A 26949-nucleotide genomic window follows, 5' to 3' on the forward strand; every position below is an offset into this window, starting at 1 on the left:
GGTGGTGGGAGACATGGGTGGGGGCCTGGTGGGGGATGCCCCTGGATGCTGGGGGGTGGGGGTGGTGGGAGACATGAGTGGGGGCCTGGTGGGGGATGCCCATGGTGGCTGGGGGGTGGGGTGGTGGGAGACATGGGTGGGGGCCTGGTGGAGGGTGCCCCACACTGCTGGGGGGTGGGGGTGGTGGGGGACATGAGTGGGGGCCTGGTGGAGGGTGCCCCTGCACTGCTGGGGGGTGGGGGTGGTGGGAGACATGGGTGGGGGCCTGGTGGAGGCTGCCCCTGGTGACTGGGGAGGTGGGGGTGTGCGAGACATGGGTGGGGGCCTGGTGGTTGGTGCCCCTGGTGGCTGGGGGGTGGTGGTAGACATGAGTGGGGGCCTGGTGGAGGCTGCCCCTGGTGGCTGGGGGATGGGGGTGGTGGGAGACATGAGTGGGGGCCTGGTGGAGGCTGCCCCTGGTGGCTGGGGGATGGGGGTGGTGGTATACATGAGTGGGGGCCTGGTGGAGAGTGCCCCTGCACTGCTGGGGGGTGGGGGTGCAGGGGGACATGAGTGGAGGCCTGGTGGAGGCTGCCCCTGGTGGCTGGGGGTTGGTGGTGGTGGTATACATGAGTGGGGGCCTGGTGGAGGCTGCCCCTGCACTGCTGGGGGGTGGGGGTGCAGGGGGACATGAGTGGGGGCCTGGTGGAGGCTGCCCCTGCACTGCTGGGGGGTGGGGGTGCAGGGGGACATGAGTGGAGGCCTGGTGGAGGCTGCCCCTGGTGGCTGGGGGTTGGTGGTGGTGGTAGACATGAGTGGGGGCCTGGTGGAGGCTGCCCCTGCACTGCTGGGGGGTGGGGGTGCAGGGGGACATGAGTGGGGGCCTGGTGGAGGCTGCCCCTGGTGGCTGGGGGGTGGGGTGGTGGGAGACATGGGTGGGGGCCTGGTGGTTGGTGCCCCTGGTGGCTGGGGGGTGGGGGTGGTGGGAGACATGGGTGGGGGCCTGGTGGAGGGTGCCCCACACTGCTGGGGGGGTGGGGGTGGTGGGAGACATGAGTGGGGGCCTGGTGGGGGATGCCCATGGTGGCTGGGGGGTGGGGGTGGTGGGAGACATGGGTGGGGGCCTGGTGGAGGGTGCCCCACACTGCTGGGGGGTGGGGGTGGTTGGAGACATGGGTGGGGGCCTGGTTTAGGGTGCCCCACACTGCTGGGGGGTGGGGTGGTGGGAGACATGAGTGGGGGCCTGGTGGGGGATGCCCATGGTGGCTTGGGGTGGGGGGGTGGGAGACATGGGTGGGGGCTTGGTGGAGGGTGCCCCACACTGCTGGGGGGTGGGGGTGGTGGGAGACATGAGTTGGACATGAGTGGGGGCCTGGTGGAGGGTGCCCCTGCACTGCTGGGGGGTGGGGGTGGTGGGAGACATAAGTTGGACATGAGTGGGGGCCTGGTGGTGGGTGCCCCTGCACTGCTGGGGGGGTGGGGGTGGTGGGAGACATGGGTGGGGGCCTGGTGGAGGCTGCCCCTGGTGACTGGGGGGGTGGGGGTGGTGGGAGACATGGGTGGGGGCCTGGTGGTTGGTGCCCCTGGTGGCTGGGGGGTGGGGTGGTGGTAGACATGAGTGGGGGCCTGGTGGAGGCTGCCCCTGGTGGCTGTGGGATGGGGGTGGTGGGAGACATGAGTGGGGGCCTGGTGGAATCTGCCCTTGGTGGCTGGGGGATGGGGGTGGTGGGAGACATGAGTGGGGGCCTGGTGGAGGCTGCCCCTGACTGCTGTGGGATGGAGGTGGTGGGAGACATGAGTGGGGGCCTGGTGGAGGCTGCCCCTGGGGGATGGGGGTGGTGGGAGACATGAGTGGGGGCCTGGTGGAGGGTGCCCCTGACTGCTGTGGGATGGGGTGGTGGGAGATATGAGTGGGGGCCTGGTGGAGGGTGCCCCTGACTGCTGGGGGTAGGGAGTGGTGGGAGACATGGGTGGGGGCCTGGTGGAGGCTGCCCCTGCACTGCTGGGGGGTGGGGGTGCAGGGGGACATGAGTGGAGGCCTGGTGGAGGCTGCCCCTGGTGGCTGGGGGTTGGTGGTGGTGGTGGTAGACATGAGTGGGGGCCTGGTGGAGGCTGCTCCTGGTGGCTGGGGGGTGGGGGTGGTGGTAGACATGGGTGGGGGCCTGGTGGAGGCTGCCCCTGCACTGCTGGGGGGTGGGGGTGGTGGGAGACATGCATTGTTGATCAGTAGTGCAAGGTGACATGTGGGTTGGCTGGGGGGCATGCCCATGGTGGATGGGCTGCCTGCGGGACATGAGCAGGGGTGCAGGGTAGTCCCCCGTGGTGTGGGCTGCCTGTAGGGGCCTTGGAGGTTGTGGAGCGTACACCTGGGAGGACCCACACGGCCAATTCACGTGTAGTACTCCCCAGAACCCCTGAAATTCACATACCCTGCTGAAATCACGTGTGGAACTTCCCGCGCACCCCTGAAATACACGTACCCTGTTGAAATCGCGTGTGGAACTTCCCGCGCACCCATGGAATACACGTACCCTGCTCGCACTGGGCCAATCGCGTGTGGAACTTCCCGCGCACCCCTGAAATACACGTGCCCTGATGAAATCGCGTGTGGAACTTCCCGCGCACCCCTGAAATACACGTACCCTGCTTGCACGGGGCCAATCGCGTGTGGAACTTCCCGCGCACCCATGGAATACACGTACCCTGCTCGCACTGGGCCAATCGCGTGTGGAACTTCCCGCGCACCCCTGAAATACACGTACCCTGATGGAATCGTGTGTGGAACTTCCCGCGCACCCCTGAAATACACGTACCCTGCTGAAATCGCGTGTGGAACTTCCCGCGCACCCCTGGAATACACGTACCCTGCTGAAATCGCGTGTGGAACTTCCCGCGCACCCATGGAATACACGTACCCTGCTCGCACTGGGCCAATCGCGTGTGGAACTTCCCGCGCACCCCTGAAATACACGTACCCTGCTTGCACGGGGCCAATCGCGTGTGGAACTTTCCGCGCACCCCTGAAATACACGTACCCTGCTCGCACTGGGCCAATCGCGTGTGGAACTTCCCAGGCACCCCTGAAATACACGTACCCTGATGAAATCGCGTGTGGAACTTCCCGCGCACCCCTGAAATACACGTACCCTGCTTGCACGGGGCCAATCGCGTGTGGAACTTCCCGCGCACCCCTGAAATACACGTACCCTGCTCGCACGGGGCCAATCGCGTGTGGGACTTCCCGCGCACCCCTGAAATACACGTACCCTGCTTGCACGGGGCCAATCGCGTGTGGAACTTCACGCGCACCCCTGAAATACACGTACCCTGCTGAAATCGCGTGTGGAACTTCCCGCGCACCCCTGGAATACACGTACCCTGCTGGCACGGGGCCAATCGTGTGTGGAACTTACCGCGCACCCCTTAAAAATACACGTACCATGCTGAAATCGCATGTGGAACTTCCCGCGCACCCCTGTAATACACGTACCCTGCTGATTTTGGTGTGGAACTTCCCGCGCACCCCTGATGCACACGTACACAGGACAATCGCGTGTGGAACTTCCCGCGAACCACTGAAATACACGTTCCCCGCTTGGCGTTTGCCGTTTGCCAGCCCGGTGAACTGGTCCAGGGTTAGCGCAGCCCTTTGCGATTATTTGGGGATTTTGAAGGCTTTTCCTTGCGCGAGGGCGTTCTTGGGGGCGTAACTGGCGCTGCTGCAGGGTCGCTGCGCCACGTCTGGTTTTGGATGTGAAAATCCATGAATGCGCTGTGCGCGGAAATCGATTTTAGCGCACGCGGCTGGCGCAGACATTCGCACGGGCATGCTGTGCGCCAGTCGCGTGCGCCACTTTTGTGCGAATTTCTATGAATTACCCTGTGAGTCTCTATAGGGCACATCCAAGTTGCTACCCGGGTAAGGCCATGGCCCTATATGGGAAAATGTTTGAACTAGGCTGGAGGTTGGGGTGGGGCTGTGCTAGGGAACAAAATGTTCAAAGCCTAAGTACTTTGCGCTTGCATGCCTGGGTATGCTGCCATCAGACTGTAACCTATAGTAGTATCACACAGGTAGCTAATGGTGACCTGTTGATGTATGAGAAATAAGCCACTCGCTGAAGGACAAATATTGTCTAATTTGTTAATAAGGGTTTGGTATCGTCCAAATTGAGCGATGGCCGAATACCTTGGCTTGCGTATGCGGACGATTTTCTATTACTAGACAATACAAAAGTGGGGTTGCAGCGCCTTATTAAAGAGTTTGAGAAATTGATGACTCAACTCCACTTAAAGATAAATATAACTAAAACGACAATCATCTGTATGGGTAAACTCACTAAACGGCCGGGTACTTATACCTGGTATTGTGAAGGGAAGCATATTAAATCTCAAAGTGCCATTAAATATCTTGGGTACTGCTTTTCTGGTACTGGTTCAGCTTCACTAGTTAAAAATCAATTGAAGGTAAAAACAGAAGTGGCCTTGCGTCAAATGCGATTGATTGAGAGACAATTTTGAAGATTTTCGTTGAAACCACTAAAGGAATTCTATACTATGAAAGTAATACCGAGGTTGATTTACAGTTTGAAACATTTTAACGCAGACTTTATGGAATATCCGAAGGTCTTGGAAGGTATCCTATGGAGGGGCATTTTGTTTTTTTAAATCTAAATGCGTACCAATCGAGATAATACAATATGAACTAGGTCTTCAGTCACTAGACTCAATGGTAATCGGCAAAAAGACTCCTATTATGGAGAAAGTGTATGCTTACTGGCGAAAATGACCTATATGCATATGCAAGTAGGGATCCATTTTGCCCATTCATGAGTGAACTAAATATGGAGGTTATGAAAACGTTAATGGATCTGGGAATTGCCACCTTTTCTCTGTTAAATAAACCCAATAAATTGAAACAAATTATACGAGGGAATGATTGGTCTATGAGTAAAGTAGCTGATTCAAAGCTTTACAATCCGACACATTAATTCTGGAAATTTTATCCAGAAATGGAAAGATGCCTGATGAAGTGTCCATCTAGGAGTTTATGAAATGCGTTCATGCAATTTAGGATGAACGTTATGCATACCAATCAAATTCTCAATATTGGAAATAAAACAGCTGAAGATGGGAAATGGTGCAGATTTTGTAAACAGGAGGGTGTGAAAGAAACGTTACAACATATTCTGCTCATTTGCCCTATTCTGCTAAGTCATAGAACTAACTACTTTGCAGAATGCATTCCTGTAACTGTATGTGTAGACCGAGATTGCATTTAGTATAGAATGCTGCATGACAATACCTCAATTCTGACTATACGAGGAGTTACTTTTTTAAAAACTGTCTGCAATGTATGTTAATGGATGTTGAGGTATTATAGTGGCTCACTTATAAAATTCAATTTGTGATTGAAATGGTGAAGTTTCTTGCTTTTTTGTAAAGTAGGAATGGATTGTACTTTTATGATGTTTAGCATATTTGGGGATTAACTCAGTTTATGCTACGAAATGAAATTTAGATATATATTTTAGTTCGGGTATGAAATTCTATTGTGTTTTATTGAAATGTGTATTTATGACTTGTTGAGTTTCGTTTTATTGAAATTGCTGTGAAGTTTTGTTAAGGTTTAAAAAATATTGGTTATTAAGTGAAGCTTATTCATAGAATGTGGCAGTTTACAATATTTACTGTACCACATAAGCATATGGCATTTCTCATCCATTTGCTTACAAATGGATGTGTTTAAAGTTTGTGTACACTAATGACCTATTTGCAAGTAGCCATAACAAAAGATTTGTTCATAGCTGAGTTTTTTAACTTTGCTACTTATTACTCTGTCTCAATGAAAGTTGCATTCCACGTGCTACCATTTGTCTCACTGGTGAATGTCTCCTTCCACAGTTGTTGACAACAGCAGTAACTGGGCGGTGTGTGGGAAGAGTTCTGGAGTAATCTCAATGCCGGTTGCTGCTCGTGCCACTCACAAAGTGCACATGGAAGTAATGCCTCTGTTTGCCGGCTACCTGCCTTTCCCCGACGTCCGCCTCTTTAAATACCTCCCGCATCACTCTGCGCACTCCATGCAGTTTGACGCAGGTAAGTCTTGGGTCCAATACTTCCTTTATGCCTGTGCAGTGTGTCAGTGTCTACAGCTTGCAGTCGGGTGAAGTCGTTATAAATATGCCAAATAAAGTCCTGGCGGTGTAAATATTTCAGGGTCTTGGGCTGAGTCCCACAAGCTGGAATAGTTGATGCTTTTGCTCCCACCTCCTAGGTAAGTAGTTTTGCAATATGGGCGGAACCTACTGATATTTCTTAGTGAGATGCCGCTTGACCTGAAGTTCTGCTCTGCTCGCACCTCAACTGTCTTTATGCCAATCGATCAATGTTAGGAAAGATTATTCCAAAAGCAACTTTCCCTGCCGTGGAGTGCAGTCTTCTGCTCTACTTACTCGACTTTCACACATTATTATGGGGAAACTGGCACGTCCTTCAGGCTGTCGGGACTGAGAAACTCAGTTTCTCTTAGTCTTTCGACTTTGTTGCCACTTGCTGGTAACATTTTATCGCTGCACTAAGTACCGTCCAGTATCGTGCAATGGGGCCTCTGTCTTTTATGGCCCTAGACACCCTCTAAGGAATTTCTAGTGATTATACAATTTGCAGTAGGACAAACTGGTGGCAGCAGTAGCCTTTTCTTTTTATAACTTTTTGTCAAGCTTTACCGCATATGGCTCTAGACAATGTCTAGTGTCTAACATGGTGGTACCACTAGGTCTTATGTTTGTCCCTTTGCCTTGCGCCTGCCTTTCCAGGACTATGATTTCCTTTTTTGGGCATACACATGCCTGCGAAAGCACGCTCCGTCTGCGGGACTCTGCAGGCCACGTGTGTATGCACCCAGGAAGTGGGCTTGGGACTGCTTGCTCTCAATTCACACTAGTGGTGCCAGGGTGTCTGGTGTGGTTGTGAGCATGTGGAACCCAGTGGTCCCTGATTGGAAGATGACTGGTTTGCATGCATGGGGCAGATATTGCCGTTGGTGGGCTTGGCGCGAGCACTCGCCTGAATATGGATAAGAGGAGGGGTCCTGCATTCCTTCAGCAGATCTGAAGAAGGAGCAAAGTATCCCGAGGAGCCGAGCAGAACAAAGGACGACCCTAAAATGCACTTGAGGTCTGGCACCCGAATCCAGTAGCGGTCCCTGTGAAGCCCTGTGAATGTGCTTCCAACCCATGGAGTGGTGGCAACCAATCACTCTTGATGCCTCTTGATATCCCTGCAAGTGAGCCTGTTCAGAAGGGTCCCTGGGTCATTTATTGGGCTGTCCAGCTCAAACCTAGTATACCGTGCAGGAGCATCACTGTTTCGATCCAAGACTTTGGGAATCCTAGCTTGTCCAAGAAGGCGTCCTTCTGCTGAATTTTGTTGGCCCAGCACCTTTGAGTCATGAGATGGAAGGCTGCGTCCTACCATGAGAGCTGGGTCCCCTTGCGTCACTGTACGGAGGGCAGGAAATCGTACCTCTGGTGACCACCTCTGGACCTGCCAAGTCTGGACCAAAACTAAGGGTGGTGAGTAACAAAGTCATTTACCGGTGGCCCTTTGTTCATCCAAACTCATTCATTCATTGAGGGCTAATTTTTGGCCTTCCTGTTTTCTTAGATAGTGCTTGCTGCCTAGAGCCCTCCGAAATTTGGGAACAGCATTGTTAGCAGTAAACGATCCTCACATGACTCTTGGAATCCATTTCACCACTTCAAAATCTTTCTCCCAACATTTTGTTGCTCCCTAAAAAGTACTTTTGAACTTCACACACGACCATGTACATTACGCGTACATTGAACGGAAGGCTCCACTCATCTCAGGGCTGGGCTCCTAAAGTTAGGATCGTCATATCTGAAGTCTGTGAGTGCTAGAAAGGTTCTTCACCTTCTTCCTTTGCCGGTATTGGCGGAATTATGAACTTTCTCGCACTGACTTCAGTGAATATATATATTTTGCATATGGTTAATCAACCTTTCATACTAAAATGTATTCAGAAGAAACGAAAATCAGAACATTCGTAAATTGACACTTATGTAAAATTACACACAAAATGACTTAAAATACAGAGTAAGAGGTATCTGGTCTTTCCATCGAAAAGGTTTCCAAGGAAAATTATCCATCGAAAAAATATGCATTGCATGCATATACAGGTGGGGTAAAGGGTTCGTTTTTGTTGGGGTGGGTTTTTAAGGGTAAAGAGGATTTTTGGGGGGCACCCTCCAACCCCCCAAAAAATCCTAAAAAATGCATTAGATGCAAACAGTTTCGATGAATAATTTTAATTGAAAAAGGTTTTGTTGGAAACCTTTTCGATGGAAACACCATAAACGGAGTAAGAGACATTAGGAATTGTCAATCTGACTTTAACAATTTGCCAAATATGATGAGCTTCTGATAACACTACAAGAGACTCCGCTGAATAACACATACTCCCAAACTGATCTGCATTCACAGCCCTGACCTTAACATATCGATGTGGCGAGCTGTTTCCAAACTTTCTGCACGGATCCTGCAGTCTACCCTCCCTAGGTATACCTTCCCATGCCCCTCGGTACTCGTAGACCGGCAAAATATCAAATCTTAAACAAAGAGCAAATGGATCCAGGCCAGGTGTGCACAGTTTGGTTCGATAGCTGCAAGGAATGTTGCGAATACTGTATGTATCTTGGACATGTCGCCAGGTAAGCCAAAGATGTTATATGGTCAAAATCCTGACATAGACTCCATACCCTGGAACTGACTACTGTCTCCCAGGGCATGTAAAGTCACCATTGACTTCCAGGGCATACAGTATTCCCAGAATAATAGAGTACTTGTATGTCCCGATCTTATCCTCGATAGATCTGCCCCCAAGTCTATCGATGTGTCTGAGTGTGAGCCATTTAGTCCACCATGCCTTTGAATCCACCACCTCACCCACATGAGTGAAGCTCTTAGTGGCACGGATGCGCCTTACCAAGTACTTGTACTCCTTGACCTGTTCCACCTGTGTAGCTCCCATTTTCCAAATGAAAGACTGTGCCTCATATGCCTGTCTCCCAATGATCATGATTTTTGTCTTTTCAACGTTTACCCAAAGTCCATTTTCCATTGCATATAGATGTAATTGATCGAAAGACGTTGTAAGCCCATTGCCGTGCGATCGAGGATCACTGTATCATCGGCATATGTAAGGCAATGTATATCCTTGGTGCTGTAGCACAGAGGATGATTATTCAGACTTCAGGCGCGGTGCGAAATCCAACCCACGTTATATAGTAGTGGAGCGAGGACACAGCCCTGCCTTAGAACTCTATTTGTGGGAAAAAATGTGCTTAGGTTTCCCTCTTGTGAGAGACGTATCATAACTTGGGAGTTATTATGCAGTAGTTTGAGAAAGTACAGAATAGACTCGTCCAGCCCCCAGATCTTCAATTTATCCCACAGTTTGTCCCGATGGACACTACCAAAGGCAGAGCTGTCGTCAACGTAACATATATATAATGCAGTGTCTGGGGCCAATAATGTGTCCAAAATAAGTGTGAGCAAAGCCCACATTGGGTGGGCCATACTGTGGTTCTTTCTGAAGCCAGTCTGAGACAGATTCAGACGGCCCGTACTTTCGACCCAAGTGGACATGAACTCCAAGAGACCCCTCGCAATTATCTTGGAGGCGCTGTCCAACATTGCCAAAAGTCTGTAGCTGTGGGGAGATTGCCGCAATCCCTTCTTGTGGACAGGGATAAGTATCTACTGCTGCCAAGTCCTAGGGACCAGGCCAGTCCTGCATACATGTAAGAACAAAGACTACAGTCCTCCGGCCCAATAGTCCGGGTTGCTCTGAAAAACTGTTAGTCCATCTGGACTTCAGCCCTTTTATAATTTCAACCAAATCCATAGCCTTGACCGGCCGCCATACCTTGGTGTCAACCATAGACTTACATTGCAGGGGTACAGTATGTTCACAATCAAGACAGTAATTCACACTTATTTATGATTCCCAGTCCACATCAGCAAGGCCACAAACCTCAGTAGCCCTAATACCAGTTACATGTTTGCGTATCAAGGGCCTGAAGCCTCTAAAATCGCCAGTTTTGATTTGCTGATTCAAGAACCTCCAGCCAGAAGAGTCTGCACTATACCGGTGAAGCGATAGCCATTGTTTATATGTGGCCCTAGCTTCACCAATGCTCCCCCACCCCCACATCACACATCTTGTAATTCCTCCTGATTCTACGACTGGTTGCTGTGATGCTGGAAATGCATTGGAGGGACAGGGCCTCCCTGTCCTTGTCCTGTAGCACTTTTTCATTTGCGTTCTGTATTGTTTTCTGCCCAGGAGTTCATGTGAGACTCCTGGCAGTGCAGCTCTTCCTGTTCTTGGTTTGGTGTACTGACCCATGGGATACCCTCATGGCACCCATGGGTGGGGCGGGGTGCAACCCTGTGCCCCTAGTCTACGTTTCTGGGCACCTGTGTGTGGCCCACAGAGCAGGGTATGGGCTGGTGGCAGCTCCATGCTGAATTTGACAGGTGCTGCGAGTATCCTCCATTTTGGGATACCCAGGCCCTGCCATTGGAATCAGTTGATTCCTGATCGTAAACAAGATGGCCCCTGTGGCCTCTTGCTTTCTATTGCCTGTTACCTTGTTTTCCCAAAGTCCTGGGAAGCCCTGACTCTGTCCCTTCCTACTGACTGGCTGTTGGCTGGAAGTTCCATATATGGTGGTGTTGTGAAGTCAAGGCCAGACTGGCTGGAGCCTTCCCAGTGACTGTATGTTGTGGGTACACCCTGTGGGTGGGACCTGGGTGAGTGGAGTGTGTGACCAATATGCACTTCTTGTTGTGGATGTCTGGTTTCTAGCATGCAATACAATGACTGAGACAGCTCTGCCCGAAACTGGTATGAATGCAGTATGTAGTGTTGAAGGGCTGGGTACTTGTCCCAATACACATTCCTTGTTGTGAGTGTCTGAGAGGGAGGAGAATGGCCTGAATGCAATGTATGCCTGATTGGCTGGCTGACTGCTGAATGCCCTTCTGAGTGATTGGTTGCCCGAGTGTGACCCAGCAGAATGAATGGGAGATCAACTAGTATATTTGGGGGCCTCTCGCTGCTAGAATTCGTTCAGAAGCTGAAGTTGAAACTGACGCTTAATCTCGAAGCAGAGCCTGAAGAAGGTTGACTGCCATCTCCCTTCGCCGAAAGCCGTTGACTGATCCAAGAGAGGACCTGGTTAGGCGCCCTCTTCCCGTGCTCCGAGGGACCATTGAGCACCGCTAACCTTCGCCGAAGCTCCCTGGAAGTCAGACCCTCGACAGGCTGCCGACCAGAGACTGGGAACACCGAGGAGAACAAAGATAAGCACTGGACATTCCGTCCACAATCATCGACCAGGGTTCGCAGGTTTGCATAACCGCTGGAGGCCCATCGAAGCAGTGTTGCCCAAAAGAGAGGTCCGCTTGACGCCGTGCCATTGATGACCGGAGCTGCACGCTCCTTTGCCTAAGACATTTGAATCACGGATGCGCTCGTCCGCACCGCTGCCTGCCTTTTCCCGCCGGAGAAGGCCAGGCCGTCGATGCGCCGAGGAGCATCCGCCGCTGGGTTTCCCACCACCCAAAGACCATAGAGACACTGGACGACTCCACGCCCTTGCTGGGCCACAGTTCTTCACAAACTCTTTGCGGTCCTGAACTATTGACATCGAGGTGCCCCGCACGCCTCTTCCTTGCAGGACGTCTTCGAATCGTCATCGACGAGCACCGCTGGGACCAAATGTTAGGGAGAATTCTCTGTTGAGGCTAATTTCCCAAACCTAGTGAGTCCCCCAGCAGCTTTGCTGGATTTTTGGGGTTTATTTTTTTCTCCTGCTAAGAGTGAGACTCTTTTTCTCCCACTCTTAGACATGATTTGAGATACCCTTTGACTTTGTAATGTGTTTTATGGGCTATGGGGTCTTTTACTCCATAGGGCTTCATGTGTTTTTGGGATGCGTTACACAGCACACTCAGTGCAGTAACACAGGGGTGTCATAGTGACCCCCAAACATAGACAACATACCCTGGAACGGACTACTGTCTCCCAGGGCATGTAAAGTCACCATTGACTTTACTAGTCTTAAATTGTGAACAGAACCAGTACAAACCATCATATTGTGGAAGTACTGGTAGGGGTAATTAGATTGCCCCTGGGTCTGTTTTTCGAGGGGGCACTGTGCAGTCCCCCCTCGTCGAGTTTCTGGCTGGTGGCAGTGATTTTCCCATTCATTTTAAACGCACCACTTTTTTGGTGCAATGTTAAAGATACCGCCGGGTTATTTATTTAATATTTATTCCCCGGTTGGGTCTTTTTGCCAGGACTCGGTTTTAAAATGGCGTTTGTGTTCGCCTCTGTAACTCCAGCCCAAGTCGAGCCCTTTGTTCCACTTTTTGGCGGGCTTCTGCACAGAAGCCTCCAAAAGTGGTGCCACTCTGTCTGGGTCTACAGGATGTGTGGGAGGGAGGGGTTTAGGCACCCTGGACGGAGTTGCCTCGTTAACTCAAGTCGCACTTTTGTGTGATTGGCCCAGTGGTGAGCCGCCCGGCTCACCACTTAGCATGTTTCAGTGACAGCTAGGACTGATGAATGGAGGTTTTCTGCATAAAAGCAGGGCTTTGGGGACTGGAACTTCAGAAGTCGCCACAGGACCAAAGAATCCAAAGAGGGAGAAGCTGAGCCGACCTGCAACAACGACACCACCTGTGGAGCCCTGCTGAACCGTCTCACCACTTCCCAACGACAGAGAAGATCTTCATCCCGGAGAGTCTTCTTCCTCTGAACTGGTGGGGATAACCAGTTTGCCCTCTTTTTCGCCTTCCTGGATCGTCTCGTGGTCGAATTGCCCGTGCCAAGCACCCCGGCGGCCGGATAGCCACGCTTCACCACTACCGCGAATAAAAGGGTAGTACCTTTTAACCAGGAAACTCCGCGGCTGGTTTCTTCCCTGGCAGTGCAACGACCTCCAGCTTTCCTCCACGTCGAGATCTCCTCTTCCCCTGGACGAAGCACTGACTTGCACCCGCTGCCAGGAACAACTCCCCCCGCTGGAGCTTTCTCACCATTTCAGGTACTGTGTCCCGCCTGGTCTCCCTTGTAATAGACTGTTCAAGGTGTCCCGTAAATCCTTGACTTTCTATCCTGGGGTGACTTGGGACCTGCTAACTAACTTTTCCTGACTTGATCCAACCCTTTTTGAACTATCTGCAAAGACTCTTTAAAGTACTATTCAACTCTGTGATCTTGGACACATTCCGCCTTGCTCTCTCCAAGAGTGGGCCTGGCCTATGACTTTCTTGCTCCTCAGTAGACTCTGCCTTTTCTGACATGCTCTGGTTCTCTTAAAGTGTTGGTATTATGCATTTTCCTAATTCTGCCTTTTTCCCCTCCCTTTTTAACTAACTTATTGGAGTGCCATCTTAGGTTAAGTGCTCACCTCTGTCTGAAAATAAGTGGTGTTTTAACTAAGACTTGTTCAATAAGTAATCAGGGATGTATATATATTAATAGTGACTGTGTTTGAACTTGCTTGCCATGTTAGTGTTAGTGTATATTACAAAGTGTGTTTTTAAATAATTATATACTTTTATACCCAAGCTCTGGTCAGTGTTTGTTTGCTTGTGCTACTGTATTTTAGTACCTATCTTGTATACTCTATATACTGTCTAACTCTTCTTGAGAGAAGTCTGGCTGCTCAGCCACAGCTACCAGGTAAATCTGGGTGGTACAGACTGCTACCAATTGGGTTTACTGCCAACACCTATAGTCCTAAGCCTTTTGCAGTGGTCCCTAAGGGAACTTCACAGGTTTCTGCCTAACACCAAAGCTGCCGCCTCGATGCAGAGTTCACTTTCTTTGAGGGATCTCGACGATCCGTGGCTCCTGCTTTAAAGGGAGCCGCTCAAGAAGGATACGTCGACGGCTCTTTGTCCAAATCTGCTATTCTAGGTACATTGGGGTGGTATAAACCTTATAGAAGGAAATGAGACTTATAGAACAATATATGGACTGGGCTTGTGATATAGCTTTACTTTACAGGCTGCCCAGGTGGGGAGGAGGAATCGCCACACATAAATGTGTCTAGTGGTAGGGGCCAGTATTCTGCCAATTGTTCTAACCAACTGCTTTCCTCCTATGTCTATTGTTGGTTACCTTTATTAAATGATTTGTGTGACATTTAACCAGAGTACAGTTGATGCACTTTAATGAAATCTGATGATAATTGTGGTACCACTTAGAGCTGTATATATTTGCCATTGTAGATTTACTGATCACAAAGTGAGTTATTGTGATTGTGTATATAACCTTGAATCTTAATTATATAAAGACTGTGTTTTAACTAATACAATGTGTGGACATTCCTTTGTGGGGGCTTGGGGACTACACTGTACTTAACCAGCCTGCATCACCTCCTGAGAAGCTAGGCCTTGATTGCTCGACCAGCGCTACCCTATAGAGAATCTTGGCTTGGGTCCTCTGTGCCTCTCCTCTGCCATATAGAGAGCAGGAGCACAGACACCCCCCCCCCCCCCTCCAGTCTTTACAGTCGCCTGCAATTCTTTTTCTATTGGAAAATTGAATACCAGGCCCACCCTCATGTTTATTGCCAGCGCAATATCTGCCATTATAGGGGCGTTACCTCGCCAACATGGTACTCCGATTCCAGTTACATAGCTTCATCACCGAAGCCCCACTTTCGATCACCCGTATCAGCTTCTCATTAAAAACAGAAATGTTGCCCTTAGTCCATCGCAATCTATTTCCTTTCACGTTAACAGTCGGATTATCTAGCAATTGTTCCACAATTTTAGTGTGTCGCACCTGCAGTTCAAGTTCTAACATCGCTCATTGGGACGGGGATATTTAGAACAAAGATACATATTTTGAAACCTGAGTATTGGTAAATATAAAAAGGAGACAGCTGCTCTGCCATTTGTCGAGGTGTAAAGGTCTTCATTGTTAGTAGAAGCTATAAACTATAATCCAAACTCCTCCATAATATCTCGCCAGTCTCTACCAAGCTGATAGTTTGTCCTTTTCTGCGCAAGCCTGTTGACCATCTTTGTGCTGTAGCCGTAGCCGTCTACTTCTCCAGCATGGGGTCTGGCATGGATTCACATGCTCATGAATATTCCCTGTCGTCAGGCTGGGAATCCTCGGTAAAGAAAAAAATCAGTTTCTGTTTTGTTTCTGGACTGTCTTTCTACTAATAACCAATCACTGGTCTCTGGGTCATACTGCCCCCAGCCAATGACTGCCCTCTACCTAAGCCCCTCCTCTGGCAGCCATGTTCAGATTTTACTGCACATTCAAGTGTTCGGAGTCCTCGTGCTATAGCTTGCGAGCTTCTACTGCGTATTGTGTTTTTTTCAGAGAATTTTCTCTATTTTCTTCGGTCAATTGAGCCTCAAGCTCCACCGATTCATCATCCGATTAACAGGAACCCGTTTTCGGAAGCTTCTATCCCCTGAAGGGCACATTTTTGTCGAACTTCACTTCTTAGGGGATTCCAGAAGATATTTGAGGCCTACCCCAAGTGGACATGGCCGAAGACAAAGGAGACTTGACACCTCTGTTCAGGATCTGCCCAGGATGTGGACTACACAATTTCTTCAAGGAGGATGGGCATTCCCCGTGCCTTTACTGCCTACACACAGACAAATCGCACGTGGAGGAGTCCTGTGCGTTCTGCAAGAACATGTCCTCCCGCACCATGAAGGACCATCACAAGCGGCTCGCTGAGTGGCTGGAGACAAAGAACCCGGCGGCAGGTGAGCCCCAGCAACGTTCTTCTCCCAAGAGAAAATCTGAGCGGTCTTCTAAGACCTTTGAGGGCGCTCTGGCGACGAGGGCCCAACAAAAGGCAAAGCACTGCGAGTCTGTGGGCTCCTCGGCAGCCAGGCTGGGCGCAGCTTCGCCGACGCAGTCAACCACGAGCCAACGCTCCGGCTCAGCGAAGAAAAGAAAGTCGTGGCAACCGAGTAAGCTTCGGGAGAATGCTCGATCAATCTCCAACGGAGAAGGCCAAGGGGGAGCGAGGTGCTGACCCTCCCCACACGGTTAAGGCCCCAGACACGCCTAACGTCGTGAAGGCACAGGTTCACCAGGCCAAACTGTCTATTGAGGGAGTAGTGGCATCCCTGGTGAAGGCCGCGGATGCAAGTTCCCACGAGGCATCCACCAAAACGAGTTTCCCTGCCCGCCTGGAGGGAATCTTCGTTCGTGCCCATTGATAAGACTCCTGTGAAGATGCCGCTCATCTGAACAAGGTGGTCCCCCTGGCCGAGAAGGCGGGGGGGGGCGCGGTGGTCCAGCTAGACTTGGAGACCTCTTCTGACGAGGAGCTTTCAGGCCTGATGGCGGTGCTGGACAAGAAGTTTGCCGAGGCCAAGTCCTAAGGGAAGGAGCCCGACAAGGCGGATGGGGAGAGCGACAGGGGAGCTGACGAGGAACGGCAGGGTGGGGAGGAACCAGACCCCACGCCGCTCCTGACACTGCTGTCGCAACCGCCTCTACCACCGACGGACAGATCAGAGGACATCCTACAAGCGCTGCACATCCTTTGCACGGAGATGCGATCAAGGCTGCCAACTCCGACTGGCAATCCGGCGCCTGGACGGTCGGAGGATCCACCATCTAAGAGGAGACGAGTCCATCCTCCTCCACCGTACCACTCTTCCCCTCAATCCACTCCGCCGAGGGACGAGACAGAGCCAGATATGGCGACGACTGGTACGGACAACGACGACGGAACGGATCTCCTGTCGCCGGTACCCAGGGCTTCTCCCCCCGATGAGATTGGATCCTTCCACGCCATGATCTGCAGCGTTTCGGAGCTGTTCCAGCTCAAACCCGAGGAAAAGGAGGGTTTTCTTTATCAGCGACGAGAGGCCAAGAGGAAGAGCGTACTCTCGGTACCGCTGTTGGCGACATCTCGGATGAAGGGCTGTCAAGAACCCATCCTCGACCCAGGCGAAGAGAGACCGGTACAAGAAGAAATACCAGGTTCCAGACTCTGCACCGATGTGCCTCAGAGCGCAACCGTCCCTGGACTCAGTGGTCTCTGTGGCGGCAAGGAAGAAATATGCAGGGTCGGCAGCATAGACTGCCACTTCCCCACCGGACTGCGAGGGGAAGAAGCTGGATGCCATGGGACGACGGGTTATCTCGGTGGGGATGACTATTAAGGCGGCCAACGCTCTCGCTATTGTGGCCCACTACGATAGGGAGCTGTGGTTTAAAATCGCCCCTCTCCTTGACTTCCTCCCAGACAAGAGGGTGGAGGCCCTTGAGATACTACAAGAAGGCGAGGTGGCTTTGGACCATGCCATCATGGTGGCCACGCACATCGCCGGCTCAGGGCCACCAACTTCCGTCAGGACGTCCAGGCGAGGGTACCGGACATGCCCTTCGACGGAGACAACTTGTTCAGCAAGGCGGTGGACGAGTCACTGCAGGCCATCAAGGCAGACACTGAGACGGCCCGTGCCTTAGGCACACTCCAGCAACGACGGCCGTGCTTTCAGTCCCCCGGAGGCAAATCACAGGGTGCCTCCAAAGGATTCAGTGGCAGCTCCTCTTCATAACGTCAAGCGGCCCGTTCTTCGTCCCAGGAAGCCTACAGAGGCCGCAGCAAGGCTGGAGGAAACCGTTGTCGTCGCCAAAGGACCCAAGGTGGCACAGCCTCGGCGAAGCAGGACTGAACCGCCCTTGATGTCGGGGCCCCCACCCGAGCACCCCAGTGGGAGGCCGGCTGACGAACTTCGTCGGCACGTGGAAGTCCATCTCCACCGACCATTGGGTGCCAGATGCCCTGGCCCACGGACATACCCTGGAGTTCCAAAGGAAGTGTCCCCATTTTCCACCTGTGGCCAGGAAAGAAAACCACATTCCACAACTACTTCTGGAGGTATGAGCAATGCTCAAAAAGGGCACAATGGAGCTCGTCCCAAAGAGGCTCTGGGGCTCCGGAGTATACACGCTGTACTTCCTCGTCCGAAAGAAGACAAGCGGTTTGCGGCCCATTCTAGCTCTACGCTGCCTCAACAAATATATATAAAGTCCCAGAAGGTCCGGATGGTCACCCATCAGCACGTGCTGGGACAGCTGCAGGAGGGAGACTTCCTGTCGTCGCTGGATCTGGAGGATGCTTAATTCCACATCCCCATACACAAGGGGCATCGAAATTTTCTGCGCTTCGTGGTCCCAGGGCGGCACTACTTTTTTCACAAAAGGTAGCAGGCGCTCCTCTCCAGAGAGAACGTGGCATGATAACCTGTTCTGAGGTGAGAGTTTGCAGCACATGCCTTTTGCTCACTGTACCTTTCACAGATGAGAAATATCCATTTGCATATCAGTCTTTGTCCCACCCACATGGGCAGTACAGCACCGAAATGCTATGGCAATTCCTCTCTGAACAAGAGTACCGACAGCAACACCATACACTTGTTTCAGCCTTGTTGGGCCTCATCAGTGAGGTGAAGCTGTGCCTCTCTGAGTACAGTGAGCAGGGAGACCACGTCTGGTTGCCCCCAGGTAACTTAGGGTGACCAACCACAAGTTCCTTACACATATTTCACAAGGGCGGCACTACCAATTCAAGGCCCTTCCCTTCGGTTTGAAGTCGGCCCCAAGGGTCTTCAAGTGCCTGGCACCGGCGGCACGCGGCTGCGCCTGCAGGGATCCACGTCTACCCCTACCTGGATGATTGGCTCATCCGCGTGAAGTCAAGGGAACTTGCCGTTGAGCACACAGCGAGGACCGTCCGCCTGCTCATGGAACTGGGGTTCTCGATAAACTATGCAAAGTCCTGCTAGGAGCCATTGCAGGACGCTCTGTTCCTGGGAGCCAGACTCAACACGGTGGCGCGCCTGGCTTCACTGTCAGAGAACAGGATAAGGGCCATTCTGGGCATGGTACAACAGCTGTTGACCATGGAAGTGGCCAGGGTGAGGTCCATCAAGTCCCTGCTTGGCATGATGTCATCATGCATCTACCTCGTGCGTCTGTGCAGGCTGCGGATGCGGCCGCTGCAGGAGTTCCTCGACACCTGTTGGATGCAAGTGGCGGGAAGCTTTGAGGACAAGATCGCCCTCAACAAGACATTCTGTCGTGCGATTCAGTGATGGGGTGTCCGCGCACATCTCGCTGCGGGCACGGACTTTCAAACCCCAGCGCATCAGGAAACCGTGACGATGGACACTTCCCTGGATGGATCGGGCGCTCATACCGGAAATCTCCACGCAAGAGGCCCGTGGCTCCCAGAGGAGAGATCGTTGCACATCAACGTTCTAGAGCTCCGAGCCATGTCTTGGGCCCTCAAGTCATTCCTTCCGGCAAGGTGGTGCAGGTCTTCACCGACAACACCACCACAATGTTCTACATTTGGAAGCAGGGGGGCACCAGATCCCTGACCCTCTCCAAGGAAGCGCAGGACCTATGGCACTAGGCCGTAGCCCAGAGGATGTTCCTGGTACCCTTTCATCTAGCAGGAGTGAAGAACACTGTTGCCGACTTGCTCAGCAGGGAGCTGCACTCTTGCCAGGAGTGGGAACTTCGGCAGGATCAGATGGACCTACTATTTTGATGATGGGGCAATCTCCAGATCGATCTGTTTGCGACAGCGACGAACACCAAGTGGCAGAGGTTTGCCAGCAGGTTTCCCCAGCCGGGGAGCATTGGGGATGCGTTCTCATTCCCCTGGGACGGCCTGCTCCTCTATGCATTTCCACCGTTGCTTCTGCGACTCACCAGTCAACTCAGATGGTTCCAGTGCAGGATGATCCTCGTCGCACCGGATTCTGCACCACGACCCGGGGTCGCTGAACCTGCAGGCCTGGCTCCTGCAGCATTGGAGTTCGGAGGATACGAGATCCCGGCGGACTGCAAGGAGGTACTTGCCAAGTGCTACGGACATAAATGGAAGAGGTTCACCATCTGGTGCCGTGCAAAGAAGATGAACCCTCTACGGATTACGGCCCCTCAAGTGATGCCGTACTTGCTGTCGCTGGCCAAGGCGGGGCTGATGCATGCTTCTATCAAAATTCATCTGGTGGCTATCTCCCGCAACACCAGAACCCCGGGGCAGTCGTCGCACCGCCTGGTTAAGGAGTTCATGAAAGGACTTTTCCGCTCTTTCCCGCCGGTGAAGGCTCTGGTCCCGGCGTGGGAGCTCAATGTGGTGCTGACTAGGCTCATGGGTCCGCCATTCGGGCCTCTGCATTCGGCGCCTCTGAAATTCCTATCGTGGAAGACAGCGTTTCTTGTGGCCATCCCCTGCGCATGACGAGTGGGAGAGATCCAGGCCCTCTCCTGTAAGCCTCTGTACTTGACATTCCACGAAACAAGGGTCGTGCTGAGGACGCACCCTTCCATGCCAAAGGTGCCGTCGGACTTCCATCTTAACAAGCCCTTGGTGTTACCTGTTTTCTTCCCGTCGCCGGCTGAGAGGACTCACCACTCTCTGGATGTGGCTAGAGCGCTGAAGTTCTACGTGGACCGAACAAAGGGTATTCGGAAGACCTCACAGCTGTTTGTGAATTTTGGCCCTGTTAACCAAGGGAATGCCCTCTCCAAGGCTTCCATTTCCAGGTGGCTCTCCGGCTGCAACACCCTTTGTCACCGGTTGGCAAACCAACCGTTGCCTGGCCGTACTAGAGCCCATTCGACCAGAGCGATCGCTGTAACTAGGTGGAGGTCGGCGCACACCTTCGCGAAATTCTACTGCGTGTACCCGGATTCCATGGAGGAGTCTAGAGTCGGCCAAGCAGTGCTGCGCAACCTGTTAGCTTGAAGGTGAGCCTGGTGAGGAGGTAAGAGATGCTTAATGTTGAGATGTTGAAATGCTTAATGTTGAGCCTTGCCACCTCCCGTGGTAATGCATGTGTCTACTGCTATGTATTCTTTATTCATGAGCATGTGAATCCATGCTAGACCCCATGCTGGAGAACAACAGTTACAGATAAGTAACTTGTTCCATTAAAATCACCGGTCACCATGATTGCGCCACCCCCCCCCCCCAACTTGGGGACTTCCAACTGCCAAGTTTGTATGGAATCAATGAGGGCCTTCTTGAGCCCAAGAGTAATAATTCCACCAGGGCATCATACAATATTATCACCAGCATACAACTGTGACCAAATAGAGACCTAACTAATACCGCACATAGCAGATAATCATTGTTACAAACATTGGAGATCTGTTTCATATGGTAAGTGGACTTGGCACCAATACAGAGACCACCAACAGGACGTCCAGCCTTCAGTCTAGGAGCAAGGGCAAAGATTAGTTCATAGCCGTCTAGGTCAAAGGGGGACGTAACCCAGGTCTCCTGGAGAAAGAATAGATTATTCTGCATTATGTGGTCAAGTACGGTAATGTTAAACGATGGTGGCCGCTGGTATCCCAGGAAATTACACGGAGCGGATGGTGGGCACGGTCCTCGTATCAGCAGGGCAGATGACATGGCATAACCCTTGTGCCCTCCAGACTAAATGCCTCCTTCCCAAAGTTAGTCAATGGCATCCCTCCCATAGCCTTACCAGGCTCGGCAATAACTCTACATCTTGGGGCATGAGCCGATTCTGATGATGGACAAAAGACAAGAATATCAAAGCCTATATTTGAGAGGGACCTAGAGTGGGTGCAGATGCGTCCTACCGCAAGAGACGAGCAGACGGAAATCAATTCGCAACAATGTATATGTTGATTAATTCACGACCCTCAAAGTCTTTCGTGGTGATGGATGTTAATGCTGGAATAAGATGCAATAGTGCCAGCAGCCAGGTATGATTGAGAAGAGCAGTATGATCGGGAGGATTCCTTTCAATAAACTTTAGGTGTCTCAAACCGGCATAACATGACATGCTGGATCAGGAAAGAACGAGATTAAGTTCGACCTTGCCTCAGTAGTGGCCTCCACATCAGTGAGGCAAAGGTAGTGGCTGTAAGCAGGTGTGTCGGGCCAAACCGTTTTGATCGAAACCCTCAGCCCCTTTGTTCCTCACATTGATAATATTCAAGTCCACTGGGGTCTGGGGACTGCTCTCCAGTACGGTGGTATCCTCCTTGGCAACAGTTTCCACATGCAACTTGGCGCAGACCGTTTTATTCAGCAGAGCCTCTTGGCTAGAGGTTTTATTAGGGTTGGGCAGAGGGGTAGACTGTAGTTCCCGTGGCTCTTTTGAGTGGCGGGGACGCCTGCACCTCCCGAGAACCGGACACCAGGATGGTCAGTGCACCCATCCATTTGTCCATGGGGCTGTGCAGCAGCACCTGGCGTACAGATCCATCACACTTGGCATAGGTAATGGTATATAGGCTGGGCCTGTAGTAATGTCCTGCTCCCTGCCATTGATGTCTCTTTATCCCACGGCCCCTCGTTTTTGTTTTGTTATTAGGTAGGGTTCGGAAAGAGCTACAGGCATTCTGTTGCCGGGTTTTCCCCTTTATTGATGTATTACGTAGGGAAAGTGGGCTATTCAGCATGGATGATTTCATAAAGAGTGCTTCCATTGCTTGTTCAGTTATGGCAATGTTGTTAACGGAGTCGTGTGTTCCTGTGCCACGCCTTGTGTTACAGATTCCCCCATCGCAGGCTCACCCCCCCTTTTGACTGTAGCAACATGAGTGCCACCATTCACTGTTTCCAGTGGGTTCAGGTCCATTACAGCGTTCACCAGCATTTCATCAGGCAGTCTGTTCTTTAGAATAGTGTAAGGAAACCATGGTATGAACAGTAAGACAGGCACAAGTGATCACAGTTCAAGGGTGTTCATTGACTTAAAAAGGCTTTGAAAAATGCCTATCTAACCCTATATCTAAAGATTGGAGCAAGCTACGAAATACTGCTGTCCTAGTGGTGTCTTGTCAAAATAAAAGAACCTATGCTAATAAACCTATTGCCAATCCTTACCTATAAAAACAACATGGCAAAGGGGTATGAAATGCAAAAAGGAACAGTGACCAAAATAATGTCAGAATGGTAGAGCAATAAAGTTCCCTTCCCCATGTTTTCACTACGTGGTAAGGTAGAGCCCTCAGGCTCTAAAGCACACTCTGGCTTCTCTTAGCACAAGGAGGCAGTCTCTAAGACACGGCAGGACCTTCTAAGACAGTCTCTTGTTAAACAAAAAGATCTAACAACTTAAAAGTCCTCTTCCATTTGCTTGTAGCACATATCGGGTGGATCATTCCCCCCAGGTCCTCCCCCGGCCGGGCTCGGACTCCCTTTGCTTCAAATACACTGTAGGCCCCCCTCGTCAGGCTCAGACCTTCCTTTCACTGATCGTTATGTCCTTTGACGTGAGTAACTTGAATACTATGTTTGTCACTGTTGCAGGCTCCCCTCGAACGGGCGCAAGCCTATCTTTCATTCTCTTGGGTATTTCTTGGGATCAAAGACTTTCGATTGGCTAGGGGATTTTTCTTAAACCATCGCAGGACCACTGTACCTTCCTGGCAGAGATCATTTTTGACTAGCACGCACGTGGTGCCGGACCACTCTATCATGCAGAAAAGAGGATCCTCCTTCCTGTGTTCCACTTTTATCTGGATCACCTCACTCAGTTTCACCGATCTTTCTTTCATCAGTGAGACTCTCGCCTCTGGCAACCTTTTTTAACACAGCTCGTCCTTGCACAAGTTCTCTCAACTCACCGGCGGCCAGCAGATACGGCTCCATTGCTATGCACAGCCTCTCGCTCTGAATCAGCATCTTGGCTTCATGTTCTTCTCCAGGCTCTCAAGGCTTCTTTTTATGCACTATGGCTTTCCGGGCCCTCTGTGTTCCCAGCTTCTCCCCAAAAGTTCTAAGTGTTCTCCCTCCATCAGGTTCAGACACTTCCTTAATGATTTACACAAAGGTCTCCTTCAGCTGGGCTCGGACCCCTCTGTTTTCACAAAATAAAGTTTTGGACTTCCAGTCCCAGAATGCATTGTTATTTTGCTTCCAATTCACAACTCCCCAAAACGGTATTCCGTGGCTTTGGGAGTTGCAGGAGTTTCAATGGAGATGTGTATTGAGGTCAGGGTCTCACCGCCTGCCCCTCTGAGACCTGGGCTCGCCTGCCCGACCCAGAGGAGGAATGCTGGTGTGGCACCGCCAGGAGTCCCCAGCTGCCCCTGGTTTTTCCTCCTGGAAGTACAGTTCATCTCCACACTGCAGCCTGCCCTGTGTTGAAAGGTCCAGTGTCTGGGCGGTTTCCTCTTCCTGTAGGTCTCCTAAGGCCTCTGCAGCTCATTTGGACTTCCTCCAGCTTCTCAGCACCTTCCAGCATCCCCGGCTTGCTCTGTATACCATTTCTGGTTGATTGGAGTCACGTGTGAGTAGTTGTCCCTCCCTCCCTGCCTGACTCCGCCTGTCATTATCGGGACAACCTGGAGACTGCCCATAGAAACCCATAGGCTTCAGAGCTGCCAGAAGCACAGAAACTGCTCTCCTGTACACCTGTGAAGACTTGCTCTCCAATCTTGACTCTAATCTCCCTACTGTCCTCATTCTCCTTGATCTATCCTCTGCTTGAGACATGGTCAACCATGCCATCCTGCTCAATTGTCTCTGGGACAACCTTGATTTTACTGATCAGGCCCCGACCTGGTGGACCTCCTTTCTCACTGACCCTCTCGGGTCCAACTGGGGTCTTTCCTCTCTTCTATCTCTCCCTCTATTTGTGGTGTTCCCCAGGGGTCTAATCTCTCTCCCTGGCTCTTCAACCACTACCTGACACCGCTTGGCCACTACATCACTACTTTCTGCTCCAATTTTCAATATTATGCAGATGACACACTGCTCTCTTTCTGGCTCCCCTCAGGCACCTCTGCTTCTTGTCTCATACTAGACTGTCTGGCTGCAATTCAGGAATGGTGTGCCGCTACTGATCTCTGCCTTAATGCGAGTAAGACTGAAATCTCTCTCTCTCTCTCTCTCGCTTCCCCCTCTCTCGCTTCCCCCCTCTCTCTCTCGCTTCCCCCCTCTCTCTCTCGCTTCCCCCCTCTCTCTCTCGCTTCCCCCTCTCTCTCTCTCTCGCTTCCCCCCTCTCTCTCTCGCTTCCCCCCTCTCTCTCTCGCTTCCCCCCTCTCTCTCTCGCTTCCCCCTCTCTCTCTCGCTTCCCCCCTCTCTCGCTTCCCCCCTCTCTTTCTCTCTCTTCCCCCTCTCTTTCTCTCTCTTCCCCCTCTCTTTCTTTCTCTTCCCCCTCTTTCTCTCCCTTCCCCCTCTTTCTTTCTCTTCCCCCTCTCTCTTTCTCTCTATCCCCCTCTCTCTCTTTCTCCCTCTTTCCCCCTCTTTCTCTCTTTCCCCCTCTTTCCTCTTTCCCCCTCTCTCTCTTCCCCCTCTCTCTCCCTTCCCCCTCTCTCTCCCTTCCCCCTCTCTCTTCCCCCTCTCTCCCTTCCCCCTCTCTCCCTTCCCCCTCTCTCCCTTCCCCCTCTCTCTCTTCCCCTCTCTCTCTCTTCCCCCTCTCACTCTCCCCCTCTCTCCCCCTCCCTCTCTCTTTCCCCCTCTCTCTTTCCCCCTTCTTTTCCCCCTCTCTCTTTCCCCCTCTCTCTCTTCCCCCCTCTCTCTTCCCCCCCTCTCTCTCTTCCCCCCTCTCTCTTCCCCCCTCTCTCTCTTCCCCCCTCTCTCTCTTCCCCCCTCTCTCTCTTCCCCCCTCTCTCTCTTCCCCCTCTCTTCCCCCCTCTCTTCCCCCCTCTCTTCCCCCCTCTCTTCCCCCCTCTCTTCCCCCCTCTCTCTCTCCCCCTCTCCCCCTCTCTTCCCCCCCTCTCTCTCCCCCTCTCTCTCTCCCCCTCTCTCTCCCCCTCTCTCTTCCCCCCCCTCTCTTCCCCCCTCTCTCTCCCCCCTCTCTTCCCCCCTCTCTCTTCCCCCCTCTCTCTTCCCCCCTCTCTCTTCCCCCTCTCTCTTCCCCCTCTCTCTTCCCCCTCTCTCTTCCCCCTCTCTCTTCCCCCTCTCTCTCTTCCCCCTCTCTCTCTTCCCCCTCTCTCTCTTCCCCCTCTCTCTCTTCCCCCTCTCTCTCTTCCCCCCTCTCTCTCTTCCCCCCCTCTCTCTCTTCCCCCCCTCTCTCTCTTCCCCCCCTCTCTCTCTTCCCCCCTCTCTCTCTTCCCCCCTCTCTCTCTTCCCCCCCTCTCTCTCTTTTCCCTCTCTCTCTCTTTTCCCTCTCTCTCTCTTTTCCCCCTCTCTCTCTTTCCCCTCTCTTCCCCCTCTCTTCCCCCTCTCTTCCCCCTCTTCCCCCTCTCTTCCCCCTCTCTTCCCCCTCTCTCTCCCTCTTCCCCCTCTCTCTCCCTCTTCCCCCTCTCTCTCCCTCTCTTCCCCCTCTCTCTTCCCCCCCTCTCTCTCTTCCCCCCTCTCTCTCTTCCTACTCTCTCGCGCTCTTCCCCCCTCTCGCGCTCTTCCCCCCTCTCGCTCTCTCTTCTCTCTTCCCCCTCTCGCTCTCTTCTCTCTCCCCCCCTCGCTCTCTCTTCTCTCTCCCCCCCTCTCTCTCTCTCTCTCTTCTCTCTCCCACCCTCTCTCTCTCTCTCCCCCCCCAAACTATGGGTCCTCTTCCTGTGAGCCTAAGAACGTTGGTGTCCTCTTCGACTCCACCCTCTCCTCCTCTCCTCACATCTGATGTCTCTAAGAAGTCAAATTATCAGCTGCACCTCCTCAGAGGTATTCTTCCTTTTCTCACTTTCCCCCAGAAGCTCACTGTCTCCAGAGCTCTGGTCCTCTCTAGGCTTGACTATTCCAGCCGCCTCATTCTAAATATTCCTTCCTCTACTCTTCGACCTTTACAACTTTAACTCCCTAGCTTCTGCCACAGCATATACATGCAAACTTATCAGAGCGAGCAAACAATTCCTCTCCACAGATAGTTGCATTACACTTGCCAGAGCCTTAATACTATCCAAATTAGATTATTGTAATGGACTTTACA

The 26949-nt window shown here is 52.0% G+C and overlaps 1 protein-coding gene across 1 annotated transcript in view; it reads left to right on the forward strand.

Annotated features, from left to right (window-relative positions):
- TRAPPC10 (trafficking protein particle complex subunit 10) overlaps window positions 1-26949 on the forward strand; it is a 1566314-nt gene that overhangs the window by 1462355 nt on the left and 77010 nt on the right. Inside the window, exon 22 of the mRNA XM_069635677.1 lies at window positions 5884-6078. Within this exon, the coding sequence (XP_069491778.1) occupies window positions 5884-6078 (195 nt within the window). The remainder of the gene's footprint in view (window positions 1-5883; window positions 6079-26949) is intronic.

This window comes from Ambystoma mexicanum, chromosome 7p (genome assembly GCF_040938575.1).
Source record: "Ambystoma mexicanum isolate Mex_15411 chromosome 7p, UKY_AmexF1_1, whole genome shotgun sequence".
Lineage (NCBI taxonomy): Eukaryota > Metazoa > Chordata > Amphibia > Caudata > Ambystomatidae > Ambystoma > Ambystoma mexicanum.